This window comes from Ambystoma mexicanum, chromosome 4p (genome assembly GCF_040938575.1).
Source record: "Ambystoma mexicanum isolate Mex_15411 chromosome 4p, UKY_AmexF1_1, whole genome shotgun sequence".
Lineage (NCBI taxonomy): Eukaryota > Metazoa > Chordata > Amphibia > Caudata > Ambystomatidae > Ambystoma > Ambystoma mexicanum.
The window spans coordinates 909,296,367-909,312,986 of record NC_090927.1 but is presented as its reverse complement, the minus strand read 5'-3'; the positions used below and the strand labels follow the sequence as shown (position 1 = coordinate 909,312,986).

The following is a 16,620-nucleotide window of genomic DNA, read 5'->3' as shown; positions in this document are numbered from 1 at the left end:
CACCAAGCTCCAGCCACAGCCCGGAGTCTGTGGTCTTCGAACGAAGAGTCCTTTTCGAACTAGACAAACTAGACGCCACAGTGATGACACGCACGTTTCAGAATTGTTCGAATGCACAACGTTCAGCCATTATTGGACTTAAAAACAACAAATCAGTTGTTATTCGTAGTGCTGACAAAGGTGGTGCCATTGTCCTACTCGATCGAGTGGATTACATCTCCGAATGCGTTAGACAGCTGGCGGACACCAGCTTCTATAAACCTTTGAATAATGACCCTACAGCCCGTTTAAAAGCTATGATCACAATCAATGTAGAAAAAGCAAGAGACAGGAAATGGATCAACAAAGAGGCAGCGTATCTAGTTAAGAGTGATCACAGAGTTCCTGAATTTTATATTCTACCTAAAGTTCACAAGACTTTGGTCAACCCTCCGGGAAGACCGATAGTTTCAGGTTCCAACTCGCTACTAGAACCTTTAGCTAAATTTGCAGAAGGTTATGTGCCAGAGATGCAATCATTTATACAAGATTCAACCAGTGTAATCAACCTCATCGAACACTTCCTTTTAATAGCAGCAAAGATATTTTGGTTACCTTGTATATGGTTTCACTGTATACCAAGATTTCGCAATCATCTACTCTAGACATGATTGAGGAGTGATTGTTGGCTAAACGCACACCCGGAAAGACACCTAATTCGCTCATCCTTTGGTACACTTCACTAGCCCTTACGGAGAATTATTTTAAATTCAACAACGATTTTTTCCAACAGATCCATCGAACAGCCATGGGCTCAGCGGTGGCCCCTACTTTGGCTAAACTTTATGTTCATTCAGTTATACTACAGAGCATCTACAGCGAAACGAACATCTTTCGTCATCACCAGACCTTATGGAAAATGTATATTGATGACGTGCTTATGATTTAGCACGGTGACGAACAGCAACTACTGGCATTTTTTGATTGGCTCAATGGCATTAACCCTTTTTTACAATTTACGATTCACCATGATAGACATAGAATCGATTTTTTAGACCTTATGATTCTAGTAAATAACATCAATAACACGTTACAGGTAAAACAGTTTCATAAATCTACAGACAGGAACTCCCTGTTGAGGTATGACAGTTTCCATCCTAAAACACTTCGTGACAATCTTCCCTTCAGCCAATTTTTGAGGTTGAAGCGAAATAGCACCAATACTGATACCCTTCAGGAGGAAGCTGGGATTTTGAGCAATAACCTCATACAAAGAGGTTACCCCCGACAAATTGTAAAACGGTCGTTCAAAAGGGCCTCTAATAACCATCGACAAGCTCTGCTTGAGTACAAGCGGAAATCTTAGACATCTGACCCAGACGGTTTGGTTTTTGTCAGTACTTATAATCCTTTGTCACATAAGGTTGTCAATATAATTAAGAAACACTGGCACCTTTTATCTAAAAGTAGCAATCCGATCTCGGCACCGAGATGCGCATTTAAACGCAGACGTAACCTCAAAGAACTTGTTACCAGAAATGATATTAGTGATTATCCCAGTTCTCAGCTCACCATTACTGAACAATGGGGTTTAGCAAGACCGAGTGGTCATGCCCCCTGTCGCAGCTGTAAATGCTGTTCTTCTACTAAACGTACCACAATGGTTGATATAGGTTTGACAAAACCCTGGCAACAGCGTATGTTCACAAACTAATACAAGCGGAGTCATATATGCCATCTGGTGTACTTGTCCAAAATTATATATTGGACAAACGGAACACAAAATAAAAATCTGCATTACCGAACTTAAGAGCTGCATTAGGAATAAAAACATCACAGCCCCTATGGTCGGTCATTTTTTGACAAATAATCATAACTGCGAAGATCTAGAATGGACAGTTTTGAAAAAGGTACGCACTGCTATGGTGGTAATACAAGTAGAAGTATCTTGATAAAGGAAGAGATGAGATTAATATTTCTCACCAAAAGTCATTTAATTTCCCTCAATGAACAATTAGACCTTGCTTTCTAATCCCGTTTTTCAGATGCAATCTGGTTTTCGGATGTCATTTTCCATGTGACATCGTTATTTTTTATAGCCACCATTTTCCCCTGACATGTGGTGCAATCAGGTTGACAACTTCCTATTAATTTTGCTCCGTTCACTTATCCGGCGTTTTGTTGTATTCTCATTGAGGGTTACTACCCCATTGTGTGGTCGTCAACACCTTTCCAATAGGGCCACACTTATTTCCTCTGAACTTACTTTTAAACGTGAGTACCGCAACGCTTTGCGGTATATATGGAGTCTACAGATCTGTTTTTACTAGTCCTTTCTCTACTTCCTTGAGAGGCTGTTCTTAACTCCACAATGGATATCAGACGGAGGTTCGCGCTCCTGGTAAGTACCTGAATCAGCAACCCACGGGATTATGCATACCGGCTATATATGAGTGGATTTGCTTTTTTAACACTGTGTCGCTCTTTGGGGTTTCACTCGTTTACCTTCTCGCCAACCTGACAGACTTGAATACACGGGTGGCGTCTGTTTGTTAGTTACCCCCTGTATGGCTTCGACCAACATGCACTCAGAATATGTGTCTTTTTTAAGATATCACAGATGTTTTGGCACAGCATTGCATTAATATCATTCTCTTTCGTATGCATGCTGCTCTCTCATTTTAACGACGTGCCGTCAACGACGGAATCTCTTACCACACGGTCCGGTGATACATCCACTTTCGAGACATTATGTATTATATTAGCACATGCACCGACCGGTTGCTCAATCCGTTAACAGTGCTTGCATTTATTACTTGATTTTGCCAGGTACTTTAATAGTCAATCTTGAGGCACATCTGTTAAGACTGCATCTACGAATTTGGCTCCAATTGCCTGACCGTGTACGTTACAGTTTAACTGCAAACTACGTCCATATCGACACTGACTCATTCAAGTAAGTTCCTTGAGTGTCCACTTACTGTAACTTTAGCCCACCTCTGCTAGATTCTGAATGACATTGCTCTCTTTGACCTGACACTTACCATTAGTTAATATACTTGTTTTTGATCGAATATTTGCTTCATCTGATTTTATGCTTTATTTTCAGAAGGCATGTTTTCCTAGGATTGTCGTTTGGTTATGCTACACTTGGTTTCACTTTTTTGATTCAACCGATTGGAGTACATTCGGCGTTCTGTTTAATGGTAGAGTAAGTGTCACTTTGTCCTTAGTTCCATATTCACTTGATTATATACTAACAAGTGATATAGCAGTCTAGACCGCTTACTTCAGTATATTACTAACCTCGAGTTACATGTTGCTTTCTTGCTCCACTGTTTCTCTGACTCTCACTAGTTATGGCCATCTATGAGCACTCGGGGTCCACCACTCGATAGTGGTCTGCTGTTTATGCACTGCCTGTTATATATCAGTTCAATATAAGCAAGGTGGTCTGGTATAGGAGTTTTGTCTTGAATGTTGTGCTAATTTCATATATATATATATATATATATATATATATATACACACATACATACATACATACATACATATATAGGGACTTCCGAGATTGTGCATTTATCCTCAGACGATTGTCTGTTCTTGGAGCTCCCACATGACATTTTCTTCTTTTATATTCACTCTCTTGCACTGTACATTGGGCTAGAATCGAATTGATTTAGATTCTACACCCTGTTGGTCCATCCATTTATTGCTTGTGACCGCCTGTAGGTGTATTTTAACAGGTCATGTGACCTTGTATTCACGCCCATTGATAGAGCGTGCCACAGATAAATACTGACCTCATGAATACACTTGGTTTGAGATCAGTAATTTCTGTCCTTTTTTTGTTTAGGTGTCAGGTCAAGACTGGCTTATGGAGCTTTGCAACAACCCAGCACCATCGATCATTGATGGCTTCAGCTTTTAAGTCACCCTGATGAATTTCCACAAAATTATTCTAATCATGAAGATGGAAAGAAACAGGTCGGTCTTTTAAATGGTCCACTCTTGTTGTGGCCCAAGTTGTCAACTAATATGACTTATGAAGGTCTCTAGCGTTAGGACATTCTAGTAATATAGTGCTCGTCACTTACTGGAATTTGAACATGGTGCTATAACATTTTGTGCAAATAGTTTATTTGTGTTTATGTATAGTCCGTGTTTTTCACCATTGTTTTTGAGGTATGCATTTTAGATATGTATGAGTTTAGTATGGATGGAGTGATTGGTGAATTGTATGGGTCTGGTTGTGTTGCATATTGTTCTGAGTAATTTCTTTGATAATCATGTATTCATTTTTCTTATGAATTGTATTTTATGACTTTAGTGTTTTGTGATATACTATGAGATTTTAATATTCTTATGATATATTCTAATAAATCAATCAACATTTTTCTATCAAATTTAGGATGTGAATTGAATTTTTTCACCTCCTGTATTGCGATGTGGACTGTACTTACCCAGTTGCATCTTAGATCAGCTGTGCTGCTAATGGTCTAGTCTTGCCTGTTCACCTAAACAAGATTCCATACCTCGGTCTCCTAGTTGCGCTCTATATATATATACACACATACACACATATACATACACACACACACACTTCTTCCAAGTACGACCGGGTGTATATTTTTTTGCTTGGAGTCCCTCATTGTTTGTTGGCAATAAATAACAGGACCACAAGATGCATTATACTGAGTAGTACTGGCTTAAAAGCTAGAACCAAAGGAAGAAGTCCCAGGATGTGAGGCAACTTAGCAGCAAGTACTACATTTTTCAATGTAGAAGCAGGGCTTTAAGTGGGCTGGGGCATGCAGGGCAAGCCCCGGCAGTCTCCACAAAGGGCTCCCGATCTGGGGCCCTGGTGGGGCCCACCCAGACTATCCCCAGCCATGCCGAGAGCTCAGTCAGCCGTGTAGCTGAAGCGCTGCACAGTTACAGACTGCCTACAGGTGTCAGCACTTTGAAAGTACGGACATCTGCAGACAGCCAGTGTTACTGTGGCTACGGATACCAGATACTCTGAAGTCCGAAACAGGAGGAGGGCTGGATGGCCCAGTCTCTCCTTCTGTTTCAGAGTAAAGAGTCATCATGAAGCATGAGGCCTTTTAAACGAGGGTTCATGATGCATGAGGACTCTTTACTGGGAAACAAAAGGAGAGACTGGGCCCTCCAGCCCTCCTCCCGTTTCTCAATACAGAATCATTGGGTAGCAGGGAGCCCTTTCATTCAAGAAGCCTGTGGTTTTTAACCACGCAGTACCTCGAATGAAAGGGCTGCCTGCTGCATGTGAGAGCTGGGGTACACTGGCGTCACACCTTGGCGCGCCCAGCCCCGAGAGATGAATGAGCTATGGAAGCCGGATGAAATGTGCAAGGAGTCAACTTCTCTAAATCAGTTAACTAATGATCCATCAAGGCCTTTAGACTTGGGCTTGAATTTCTGCCCCATGCTTCATTATGACCAGGCAAAACACACAGATATTGATGAAAGTATGCACAAAGTCAAACAAAAATTCTTATAGATCCCCAAAAAGATGCCATACATGAACTTAGAGAAGGTAGGACTGATCTTGCTACATCTGATGCATCTGCTTTAATAAACCCAGTTCATGTGGCAGATGAAACAGCGGACACTGATGTTATTAATTTATTTGATTTGGACATTGATCCAGAATGGACTATTAAAAGTAAATTGACGTGCAAATATAACCTACCTCTTATAGCAGGGGCATACTTGGAGGATTTCCAAGATTTGACATCAAGAAATTCAGGAAGCATATACCCACCGAGTACCCTACCAACCTGATCAAAACAAAGTTTAAAACCTTGCAGAAATGACAACAATCATCCAAAGTGGTCAGAAAACCACCAGAAAAGGGCTCAAATACATGATCACACCTATTATTCCAAGTTAACGGAGAATCCTTTTCCAACGAACCAAGTAAATCTTGGTGAATTGTTAACCAAATGGCGTACTATAGGCCTTTTGGATGAATAGTAGTGCACATTTTTTGTCACCTGTTTTCCCTGTAACGTGCAGTGGCGTTGCTAGGGGGGGGTAACCCTGTGCCCCCCTACCTAAAACGAGCAGTGACCATGTTCTCCCCCTACTTTTGTCTGTAGCCCCCCTACATTTGTCTTTGGCCCCCTCTGTGCCCCTCCTAAATTTGATTCCTAGCGACGCCACTGGTAACGCGTACAATATACTTTTTACCCAAGATTCACAAATGTCACCAGAAACCTCCAGGGAGACCCATTGTGACTTTACCTGGGTCCCTGTTTCAGAGCATGTCACAATTTGTGGATGAGGTGCTTATCTCTTTTGTGTCTACATTACCCTCTTATCTAAAAGGACACTAAGGATTTTTTCAAACAGATCAATATTTCTTGGGAAGAAGGCTATATGTTGGCAACTTTAGATGTTGTTTCCCTCTTACACATCTACTGATCATAGGGAAATTTCTACCATTTTTGTAATACCAGATCTCTCAATAACCTCATACATACTGAGATGATTCTTGAAAGGATAATTTTCTGTTCAACCAATAATGTTTTTCTTTTTAATAAAATGTATTACAAGCAACTGAGAGGTACCGCCATGGGCACCATGTTTGATCCCTCCTATGCTAACCTGACCACGGGTTGGTGGGAGAACTTTACAGCATGGACTAGTGAGATGTATTTTCACACTGAATGGGTGGTGACAAGGCTGCCATATATCGACAGTCTTTTCATAATCTGGAGTTGCAATGAATCAGATTGGATGAGTTATGTCCAAATTCACATATTAAACAAGATATTTTTTCTGGATTTTTACGTCTTATGGGGGAGAGCTAGCAACGGACCTGCACAGGAAACCCACAAGCTCTAATCTCCCATTATACACTGCCAGTAAACATCCTTCAGGGTTGAAATTACCAAGAGCCAGGAGCTATTTAGCTCCTAGTTCTAGCCAAGTGGAGCCTTGTTAGCTTGAAGCCAACCGCTACCAGGAGCTACTTTTGACTCCCTAATAGCTGTGTGATATTAACTGAGTAGGTTTAGGAATGTGTTTAAAAGAGAATGAAGGACACACATAAGCAGTATTTAAAGGATATTGGATAACATATAAATGCACAAAATGTTAGTGTTTGCATCTTGTGCACAACATAGATTTTCTGTGCACCATGTACTAGCGCCTGCCTAATAGGTGATAGCCGATACACAGGGCCTGTTTTTTTGCTGCTGGTCAACAAACCCTAATTTCAAGCCCTGTCCTTTCAGTTTAAACATAGCATTCCAGATAGGCAGTTCATTCTACTCAGGTGAAATTGTTCTGACATCAAAGTTTTTGATAAGGAAAGTGGAAGAACGGAAAAAAACATCCACAGCCATGGAAGTTATTGAAAATGATTTTGTAAAGCAAGATCGCTTTATCGGGACCAGATGCTAACCACCTAGTCGGACTTGAAAGCTGAAAAAAGTAGTGAGACCAGATTGATTCACTTTTTCGCCAGATGTACCTAAAATAATTCAAAAACAGTGGCATTAAGATTAAAGAATCATACTTTCCCGAACAAGGGTTAAAACACATGCATGAAGGAAAACAATGTAGAAACATATACACTTTGTGTTTCAATACTTATAAGTCTACTTATACTGTGTGGGGGCTTCTCCCATAGGCAAACTGGGATTATCCCATGACTGGATGACAAGACTGAAGAATATTTGGTGCATCAGAAATACTGGGTAAGATGCGCTAGTATGTTGTAACCTGGTGTGATCTGTACAAATGACAGTCACCTCAAGCCAAGGTGACTGCATATTTAAACTACTTTCCACATAGTGTCTACCACTGATTTATCGATTTCTTTTTCTTTCATTTTTTGTTGACTTCCTACAACATCCTACCCTCCCCCCCACCCTTAAAATGGCCATGTCTATCTACTTTTCACTATATGTATGCATATACAACTGTTGCTTTTTGGCAAACATATTGTTGGTGTTATTGTTTCGCTATTCACGCTATAATTTGGCAATGATCATAACAATTGCTATCAATCATGTTTTATTATTTTTTGTTAAATTGACTGATTGAAATTTATTTTGTTGTAGCACTGATTTGAAAGAAATGTTTTATATGTCAACACACTCATCAGTAAAGGACACTGAATATATAAAAACCAACACTGTGTGAACCAAAACACATAAGGCGTGTGATCCTTTTTTCCTCTCAAATGGAATTCAACAAATGGGCGCATTAACATACTCAAGGGTAACCATTCTCAACATGAAATGCTGCGTTTGTCTCATTCCATCATGGCTGACGTTGTTGCCACAGACACTGGTTACAAAGACATGTTTAGTCTATTGAAAGAGTGATAGGACTATCATGTGTCTGTATCAAACGTGTATTTAAGGAAAATCTGGGGCAGTACTTTTTTGCATGTGATCAAGCACCTAATTGTAGCAAACACCTGGTAGCGGTGTTTGCTTCCTTGCCTGCTGATAAACAATTATACTGTTGTGATTCGAACCGGCATTCCTGGATGTAGTTATGGGAACCCGAGAATGCGGTCTGGAACATGCAGTGATCTTTACTTTCTCTACGATATAGATGTATAGCCCTTTTTTGCATTTAAAAGGAAAGTGTTGCTGAATGAGCATTACTATTGTGTTGTTTATTTTATTGCACTGTAGCTGTATGTTCATCCCCAATGAGGTACTAAACTATTTTATTTTGACATATAAAAAAAATCGTTCAACACGTGATGCACCCTTTGGCTCATTACAAGACAACTGTCTCAGTGAGTGTTGGTTGATTTCTCCTCCGCCACCCTCCCGCCTACCCCACCTGTTATGAATCCAAGGGTATTGTCGCCAATTCCACGGGGGATGCACCTTCCCATGGGAGCAGGGAGGTGAGCCAGCTACCCGATAGTCCCCCTGTGGGTGGTATTCAGCAGGCGGATCTCATGGGAAAGGAAAACCCACAAGGGACCAGTGACAATGGCCCTGGGAGAACACAGTAGTCACTTACCCCTTTGGTGTCCTCACTCTTTTTATCCCCCACTAAGGCCCCTCTGGTCCCCCATAACTCTATATTTTATAGCAGAGTAGAAGGTCTCATTGACAATACTGGGAAGAGGAGACTTACCCAAACTTAATACAAAATACCACAGAGACGAAGAAGATGGAACAAATGAGGCAAAAGCCCACTGCGTAACCAACACACACACAGTACAGTTGTCAAGAGGCAGCCCCAATCATAAAAAGGGAGGACTGACTCAATGGACCATCAAGCCAGCCATGGAGGAGCAAGGAACGAGACGCTTGTTCTGTGGCAGGGGAACTTGAGGCTGGAAGCCGGGATGCAGAGAGACGCAACTATCCGAGAGGTCCAAGCGAGGCGGACCTGGGTGGTGGCAGAGAGAAATATAGCCAGACTGCATACAAGGACAGGAGCAGCCGGAGATGTGAGGGACAGTCTGGAGCAGCAGAGACACAAAAAAGCGAATGCTGAGCGCGGCAGCCACAGAGAAGCTGCACTGCCAGAAGGGACTAGACACCGGCCCAAGACTTCCCAGAGGTAGGGAAAGGGTCAGATTGGCTATTGAGGCACTGAAGCAGCTGAATAAACTGAAACGCCTTGAGAATATATCCCGAAGAGCACAAGGTGATAACAGGACCTATACAAACATTGGGAATAAACCTATATGGATAGTATCTGGTAGGAGAGTATATCAGGTCTGTTTAAGTGGACACTAGGTAGAGCTGGATCAGTGCAGAAGAACAAGATTTGGCACCAATAGAAAATTGGGTAAGCACCACCAGTGCACAACCGTGTCTGGGACTCAAATGGAAACGGGCAAGGCCCATCAGTAAAGTACAAGGGTCAAAGCCCAACATCAGTGCACAGATACCTATAAGTAGTGAGCAGGGGCCAAGAAGCAGTCGGTGAGAACTCGAGAAGGTATAAAAAGGTAAAACCGGAAACCTACAACAGAGCAAACATCTCTGGAACTCCAAGTTATGAAATCAAGTCTGGCAGGTTAGTGAACCAGGCCTAATAAAAGACTGGAAAGGTTCCATTTTGTTTCACAGACAGAGAAAAGGTTCTCTCCTGAAGAGGGCAGATCTGTGTTTTGTTTATAAGTGGAAACAAGAGCCATAGAAGAGGTTTCCTCCCAGGAGATTGAGGAACTGTGTTTTCTTTAAGTTGGTCTGAACATTCAAGCAGTAAATATTTAACTACATATTCTTTCACAAGAACTGGGCTCTACATCCAGAATGAGGGGGCTCCTCCTAGATTAATGAGACATTCAGTTTTCTTTAGTTAGTTTGAAAGTTTAAGGGACGGAAATGGGTTTAGACACAGGACGATGGACAATTTACTTTTCCAACATCCTGACTGGGTCCTTAGTATTTTTGTTGAGGTAGGGCAACCCCTCAGTAAGTAGGGCAACAAAGGCTTTTCTTTTTCTCTTGTAAATAAAAGCCAATGCCAACCAATATGCCACCTCTGTGTCAGACTCGTACTTCTTCACCTTTACACCCCGACAATCACTGTTGGGCCAAAACAGACACTAAAGGCAACTCTCCATGGTGTGACACTAGACAAACTGCACTGGCCATGGGGACTTTTTTTTTGTTTTTAGTACTTAAGACGAGGGTGTGAACTTCCTTATCTAGACTTCCATAGCCTTGGTGAATATGACATTGTTAGGACACACACTTCCGAAAAAAGGAGACGTAGGAGTTCGGTTTAAATCCAACCTCCTTCAAAGACACTTATTTTGCTCTCCACAAATAGCGCTACTTTTTAAATTACAGAACTACTGTTTTTTTTTTTTTTTTTAAAACACTACCATGTGTATTAATCTAATATTGTCAGATAAATACAGTATGGTGTTGCACTTAATACATGTTTCGAGCAGAAATTAGCCTAATAGCTTGGTTAGCCAAGGGGTTATGTGCACTCACTTGTTAATGGGACTTAGTTCATGTATTTATTTATTTATATAGCACACCGAACCCTTGGGTATCTGGGCACATTTCCTACAGTTACATATTTACATACAGTTGAGAAAATACAGGCAATGAATAAAGTGCATCAGAGATAGGTACAGAGATGAGCATTGTTGTAGTCCTTCCATTTATGTAAACGCACATGATATGTTTAAATAGTTGCTGCAGGGATCCAACACCACAACCTTCAAAGCTCAGTGACAACCAATGCGTTTTTTTATTTTTATTTACACACAAAGAATAATCAGTTTGGGATGCCTTCTTTCATTATTTCTTTTCAATTTTGAGTTGCATTTTTGGTAACAGCAAGTCCCTTACCACATTAGACATACATATCTTCTACTGTTGTGTCTTATTTCAAAAAGCACTAGGGTTTGGGCTGCAATTTCTTTCCATTTCATACAGTACTTCTGAATTTTGGCTTTGGGTGACTATGGAGTGAGGACGCCTCACTGACGTGGTGATGTTAACGCCTGCAGAGTGACTTATGCAACTTTTGGCATCTTACAAAACGTTCACACCTTCTCACATGTACAATTTCTATCTACCAAGGATGGAAAACGTCAATAGACTCGGAATAAGGTTGCAAGTTTGAATGCGTGTGCTTAAGATGGTGCGATATTGAAAACAGCTGCAAACTTTTGCACACACCCTTCTCTCCTGTACTACCCCATTTAAAAGGGAGGGACTCGGTTTGAAGAATGCTGTACAGTTATGGGTTTTATTTAGTACTTTTTTCTCTGCTATACCTACCAATGCCTCCAATGTACAGCTGAGGGAGAAGTTCAAAGTTAAGGGAGCTTTTGGCTGCTGGGTATTCCTCTGCTGAAATCCAGCAATGGGCCATCACTGTGGATTTCCCACATGATCTGCCATCTACTATCAAACAAGTGGGAAAGCATACCCAAAAAAGGGAACAGCTAAATATCTGGATGTGTTCGTGTGTTACTCTTGGCGTAGCAGGTGGAGGTGCTGTGGGTTGTTGTACTGTGAGTGGTAGGATGCCAAAAGATGTCAACCATCCTATGTATAGTAAGCGAGTAGACTCCACATTGGGGCTTCCTCTCTTAGAATATCACACCTCAATGCAAGGCAATGGGCACATTCAGTTCTCACAATTTCCATCTGAAAAATACATAATAAACAAATAACAAATACTGCACACATTCACTGGTGTCCCGTGGGCTGCTGCAAGCTTCTTCTTATGTGTACTGAAAAGGGCAGCCAAAGTAAAGTGCGAGTATACATGACCAACTTCCATAAATAGCAGGCCACAACTCAAAATAATAAATATCACAGGTGTTCAAATATCTCTGGTGTCAAATGTATTGTTTATTTAATGTATTTAAAATAATGGTGGCGCAGATGGAAACTGTAACCCAGTGTCTGTCACATAACCAAGTATTGTAGGCATGCACTCGGTCAGTGGTGAGCAAGTGGTGGGGGGCCTGGGAGCCAGGGGAGGGCAGTTTCAGCAGAGCAACCCTTTTGAACTGCAAGAAAGGTGTCGAATGAGAAGTGGATCATGTAAGCTCATGATTAATGTTTAGTACATAATGCATGTGTGAAAGTCTGCATCCCATAAAAACAAGAAATAAAAACACACTTACAATATGAGAAATTACCTTATGCGATAATGGCCCGACGGCGAGGGGCTTATTGTCATTAGTACCCTGGACCGTTAGACTGGTGTACTAATGCTGTTTTTCTTTTTCCGGCTGCGAGACACGTTGCGTTTCACAGCCGAATAAAAAAAAAAAAAAAAAAAAAAAAAAAGTTTCAAAATCCCCCCCCCTGCCCCCACGGACTGGAAAACAAATTCCATTTTCTCTTTCCGTGGCGGTCATAGTAAACAAAGAAAGTGGCCGCCATCGAAGGGGAGAAGGGACTATTCAAATAAGTAGAAAAAAGTAAACAAATAAAATGGCAGCCATGGAACTGTTTGAAGTCCCTTCTCCCTTTCCATGGTGGCCTGAAAAAAAAAAGTGTATAATAAATGAGCAAACAATGGCGCAAGGGACGTGCAACAGCGTGTGTGGGATTACCGCCTGGTAAGGCTTGCAAACGCACCAATCAGTGCTTTTGTTACACTACAATAACCTGCACCAGGTACTAATGTTAATTATGTGCAATGTGTGTTGTACCCATTTCATGCTGCCAACTTCCCTGTGCACAGTACTGTTCACGCTGTTCTCCAATATTACTTCTCACTCATTGCCGCTCCCTGCCCCAACTCTCAGTACTATGCGGATGACACTCAGCTCATTTTCATGCTACCCTCAGCCACCTCCTTTCCCTCTCTCATCTCTGACTGTCTGACCGCCATCCAGGAGTGGTGTGCCGCCAACGATCTCTGTCTTAATGCCAGTAAGACTGAGATTCTCATTGGCACACCCACACCCTCCTGTCCTGTCACTCTCTGGCCGGCCTGTTTTGGCCCTCTTCCTGCTCCCACCTGTGAGGCTAAAAACCTCAGGGTCATCTTCGACTCCATACTCTCCTTCTCTCCTCACATCTCCGACGTCTCTAAGAAATCACACTAACAGCTGCACCTCCTCAGACGTATTCTTCCTTTCCTCTCCTTCCCCCAGAAGCTCACTGTCTCCAGAGCTCTGGTTCTCGCTAGGATGGACTATTGCAACAGCCTCTTTCTAAATATGCCTGCTTCTACTCTCCGCCCTCTGCAACTCATCCATAACAGGACTGCGAGACTTGTCCTTGGCCTCAAGCCCAGGGATCGTATCTCTCCCGGACTGAAATCTCTGCACTGGCTCCGAGTTGCTGCGAAGATTAAGTTCAAAACCCTCTGCATTGTCCACAAGGCCTTCTGGGGCTTGGGGCCTCAATACCTTCAACTCCCTCTTACTAAATATCTTCCTTCTCGTGCTCTTCGCCTTCAACTCTCTCTTACTAAATATCTTCCTTCTCGTGCTCTTCGCCTTCAACTCCCTCTTACTAAATATCTTCCTTCTCGTGCTCTTCGCCTTCAACTCTCTCTTACTAAATATCTTCCTTCTCGTGCTCTTCGCTCATACATCTCCAACTCCCACATGGTCAGTCACTTCTCCAAGCAACAAGTTGGTGGTAGATCTCCTTCTTCAGCTGGGTCCTCCCTCTGGAGCAGCCTCCCTGAACCTTGAGGAGAATCATCTCCGGTTCCAGAAGCACCTCAAAACCTTTCTCTTTGTTTCTGCTTTTTCTCCTCCTCTCCCCTTCTGACTTCCTGGCTGAAACTGAACTGGTTACCTGGCCACCCTCTGGTCTCGGGCCCAGGTCCCCCACCCCGCCAGTCGCTCACCTGCACTGCCTTCCTGGTAACCCCCGCACTTGGGGACTGTTTTCTGTATCCCTACAGCCCCATTACCAGCACCTGACACCCGATGTCTGCACTTACCCTTGCACTTGCCACCTGCTGGCCTTACTTTTACTTATTTATTCTATTATCCCATGTACTGCACTGTCCCCTCCCGCTCTCCCCCCGCACTTTCCCCCTTCCCCTTCCAATGCACTTGCGCGATCTGAACGACACCTGGCCTAGTAGGGTCGTTGTCTGTCTTCCCTCTATTTCCCCTCCCTTGCCTCGTCGCGCCTTGAAACACTTGTGTATAGGCGCGTTATAAATGCCATAGCATATCATCATATCATATATCACTCACTGTTAAGCACCCAGATATGGGAATACTCGTCTGACCATGTATATCCATCCCACTGTCAAGTGTCTCTTTTCGAAACACTAACTGCACTTCCAACAAATACAAAAGGGATACTTGCAAAGGTCTCACGCGATCTTTCTGGTAACAGTAAAACATGTGGATGAACTCCAAGCAAACCTATTTTTCTCTACATGCACATTGCGAAAACGGGGGTGCTTGTGTCAGTGGGGACCAATACATTCATTTTTTGTACAATCCAATACATAGCTCTACCTCCATGTGTGAGGTTAGTGGCATAATGGGAAGCTATGCTTATTTATTAGTAGTGTGACTCCTAATAGAAGAGAAACCAGGAGGTGGTTGCAATTTGTACCTCCTCTGTGCCACTTTGGACTACTAAGCCGTGTCAATTTTGGAAAAGTATTCACATTGCACTTCCTTTTGTAGACCAACCCCCCACCACCACTACCTTTGTCTGTTCTAAGTTTGATTCCTGGAGACGCTACTGGTAATGAGAGGATAAAATACTCTTACCTCACATTCTTAACTGGCGCCCTGCTGCTTGGGTTCTGATAAAAGGAGGAGGGGGCAGAGCTCTGTCTGCACTACTGCTGCTTTGACAGATGCAGGGCGGCTGTGCTTCTACTTCACCGTTTTGGTGCCTGACAAGGGCGCACAACCTCCTGACTGGGGAGTAATGAAGAGCTGCGCCTCCTCCTGAATCAAGGGAAGAGATGAGGAGGAGGATGGTGATGATGATGATGATGATAACGTCTTCATCTCCGTCGTGGGGCAAAAGAGTGGGGCTGCCGTCGTGGGGCTGTCACCTAAGTCTGCTGGCAAATCAGGGGCAGTACCCGTGATGAAGAAATGAAGTAATGCTAAGCAACATCCTGTTAGATCGTAGGTGTTAAACTAGGAATTGCGTTGATTTAGCCTTCCTGTGCCTCTTGGCGTAGCTGACTTTAAAAGCTGGTGCGGGCAGCTGCCAATATGCTCATAATGGGGTAGCGGGTGCCGGTGCTCGTCCTTACCTGGGCTCTTAAGATTATAGCGGGCCTCCATGGATGCGACTGTTGCGGGCAGGGTATGCTCTCATCGGTGCTTGACCTGTACTGGGCTCATGCCGAGAGTTCCGTTGCCCAGCCTTGCTTTCGCCCTGACGTGGCACCAACTTCGTGGCCAAACTGGGGCGACTCACACTGACATTGCGGCTGCGGCACCCGGGAAGAGTGACGTCAGAAATTGGCTGCTGACTGTACCTGTCAGCAACATAGAAAAGGGACAAGCCTTAAACCCGTGCAAAAAAAACACAGAGGGGAGTCGGACTTACAGACATGAGGCCATGTTAAAATGTCTACGCTTCCTATCGGCACAGTATATGTTTAAACTAAAAAGCAAGCTTCTTCATTTTGTTTTATTTGAAAGAAAATGTTTTCTACAATATCGATGGCGGCTTCCGAACACAATGTTATTGCTCTGTCATATAGTTAATAAAAGAAATAATCGATTCTTTAGAAAATACAACATTCGTCTTATATTTGATCAGACTTACACCTTATAAGCATATCGAACTCTTTTATAATTCAGTTTGTGCTAAACACGTTGAACTCCTCAAGTAAGTATCATTATAATAACATGACCACTACACCGAAAAGCTAATGCACCCTGGTCGTCTTCTCAAATGACCCCGCGGGTCTATTTAATGCTTGTGACTTTCAAACATACGCTTCTATTTGGAGGGATATTAAATTCATAGGGTTTAAAGAGCTCAACTTATCTATATCACACTGTTGTGGCCTTACAAACGATAGGTTGCTGTACTTGGGTTCTAAATGTCTTTATTGTAAGACAAACGTGGAAACCTAGGTTGCCTTAACTGAGGGCAGGCATTTACTCACAGTTCAGTTTGGTTCACTCTCAGTGCTTCCCAGCTAACTCACTGTGGGAAGGGTGTGCACAACTACAGCACGCTGAGA

The 16,620-nt window shown here is 42.7% G+C and overlaps 1 protein-coding gene across 2 annotated transcripts in view; it reads right to left on the bottom strand.

Annotated features, from left to right (window-relative positions):
* The window catches only part of LOC138453537 (ubiquitin-conjugating enzyme E2 J1-like), a 277,659-nt gene extending 261,760 nt beyond the window's left edge, over positions 1 to 15,899 (bottom strand). The window contains exon 1 of one of the 2 annotated variants that reach the window (XM_069606503.1): positions 15,676 to 15,899. In XM_069606503.1, the coding sequence (XP_069462604.1) occupies positions 15,676 to 15,706 (31 nt within the window). In that variant the 5' untranslated portion in view covers positions 15,707 to 15,899. The remainder of the gene's footprint in view (positions 1 to 15,675) is intronic. The other variant, XM_069606504.1, reaches the window with a different exon arrangement.
* Between the last annotated feature and the right edge of the window lie 721 nt (positions 15,900 to 16,620).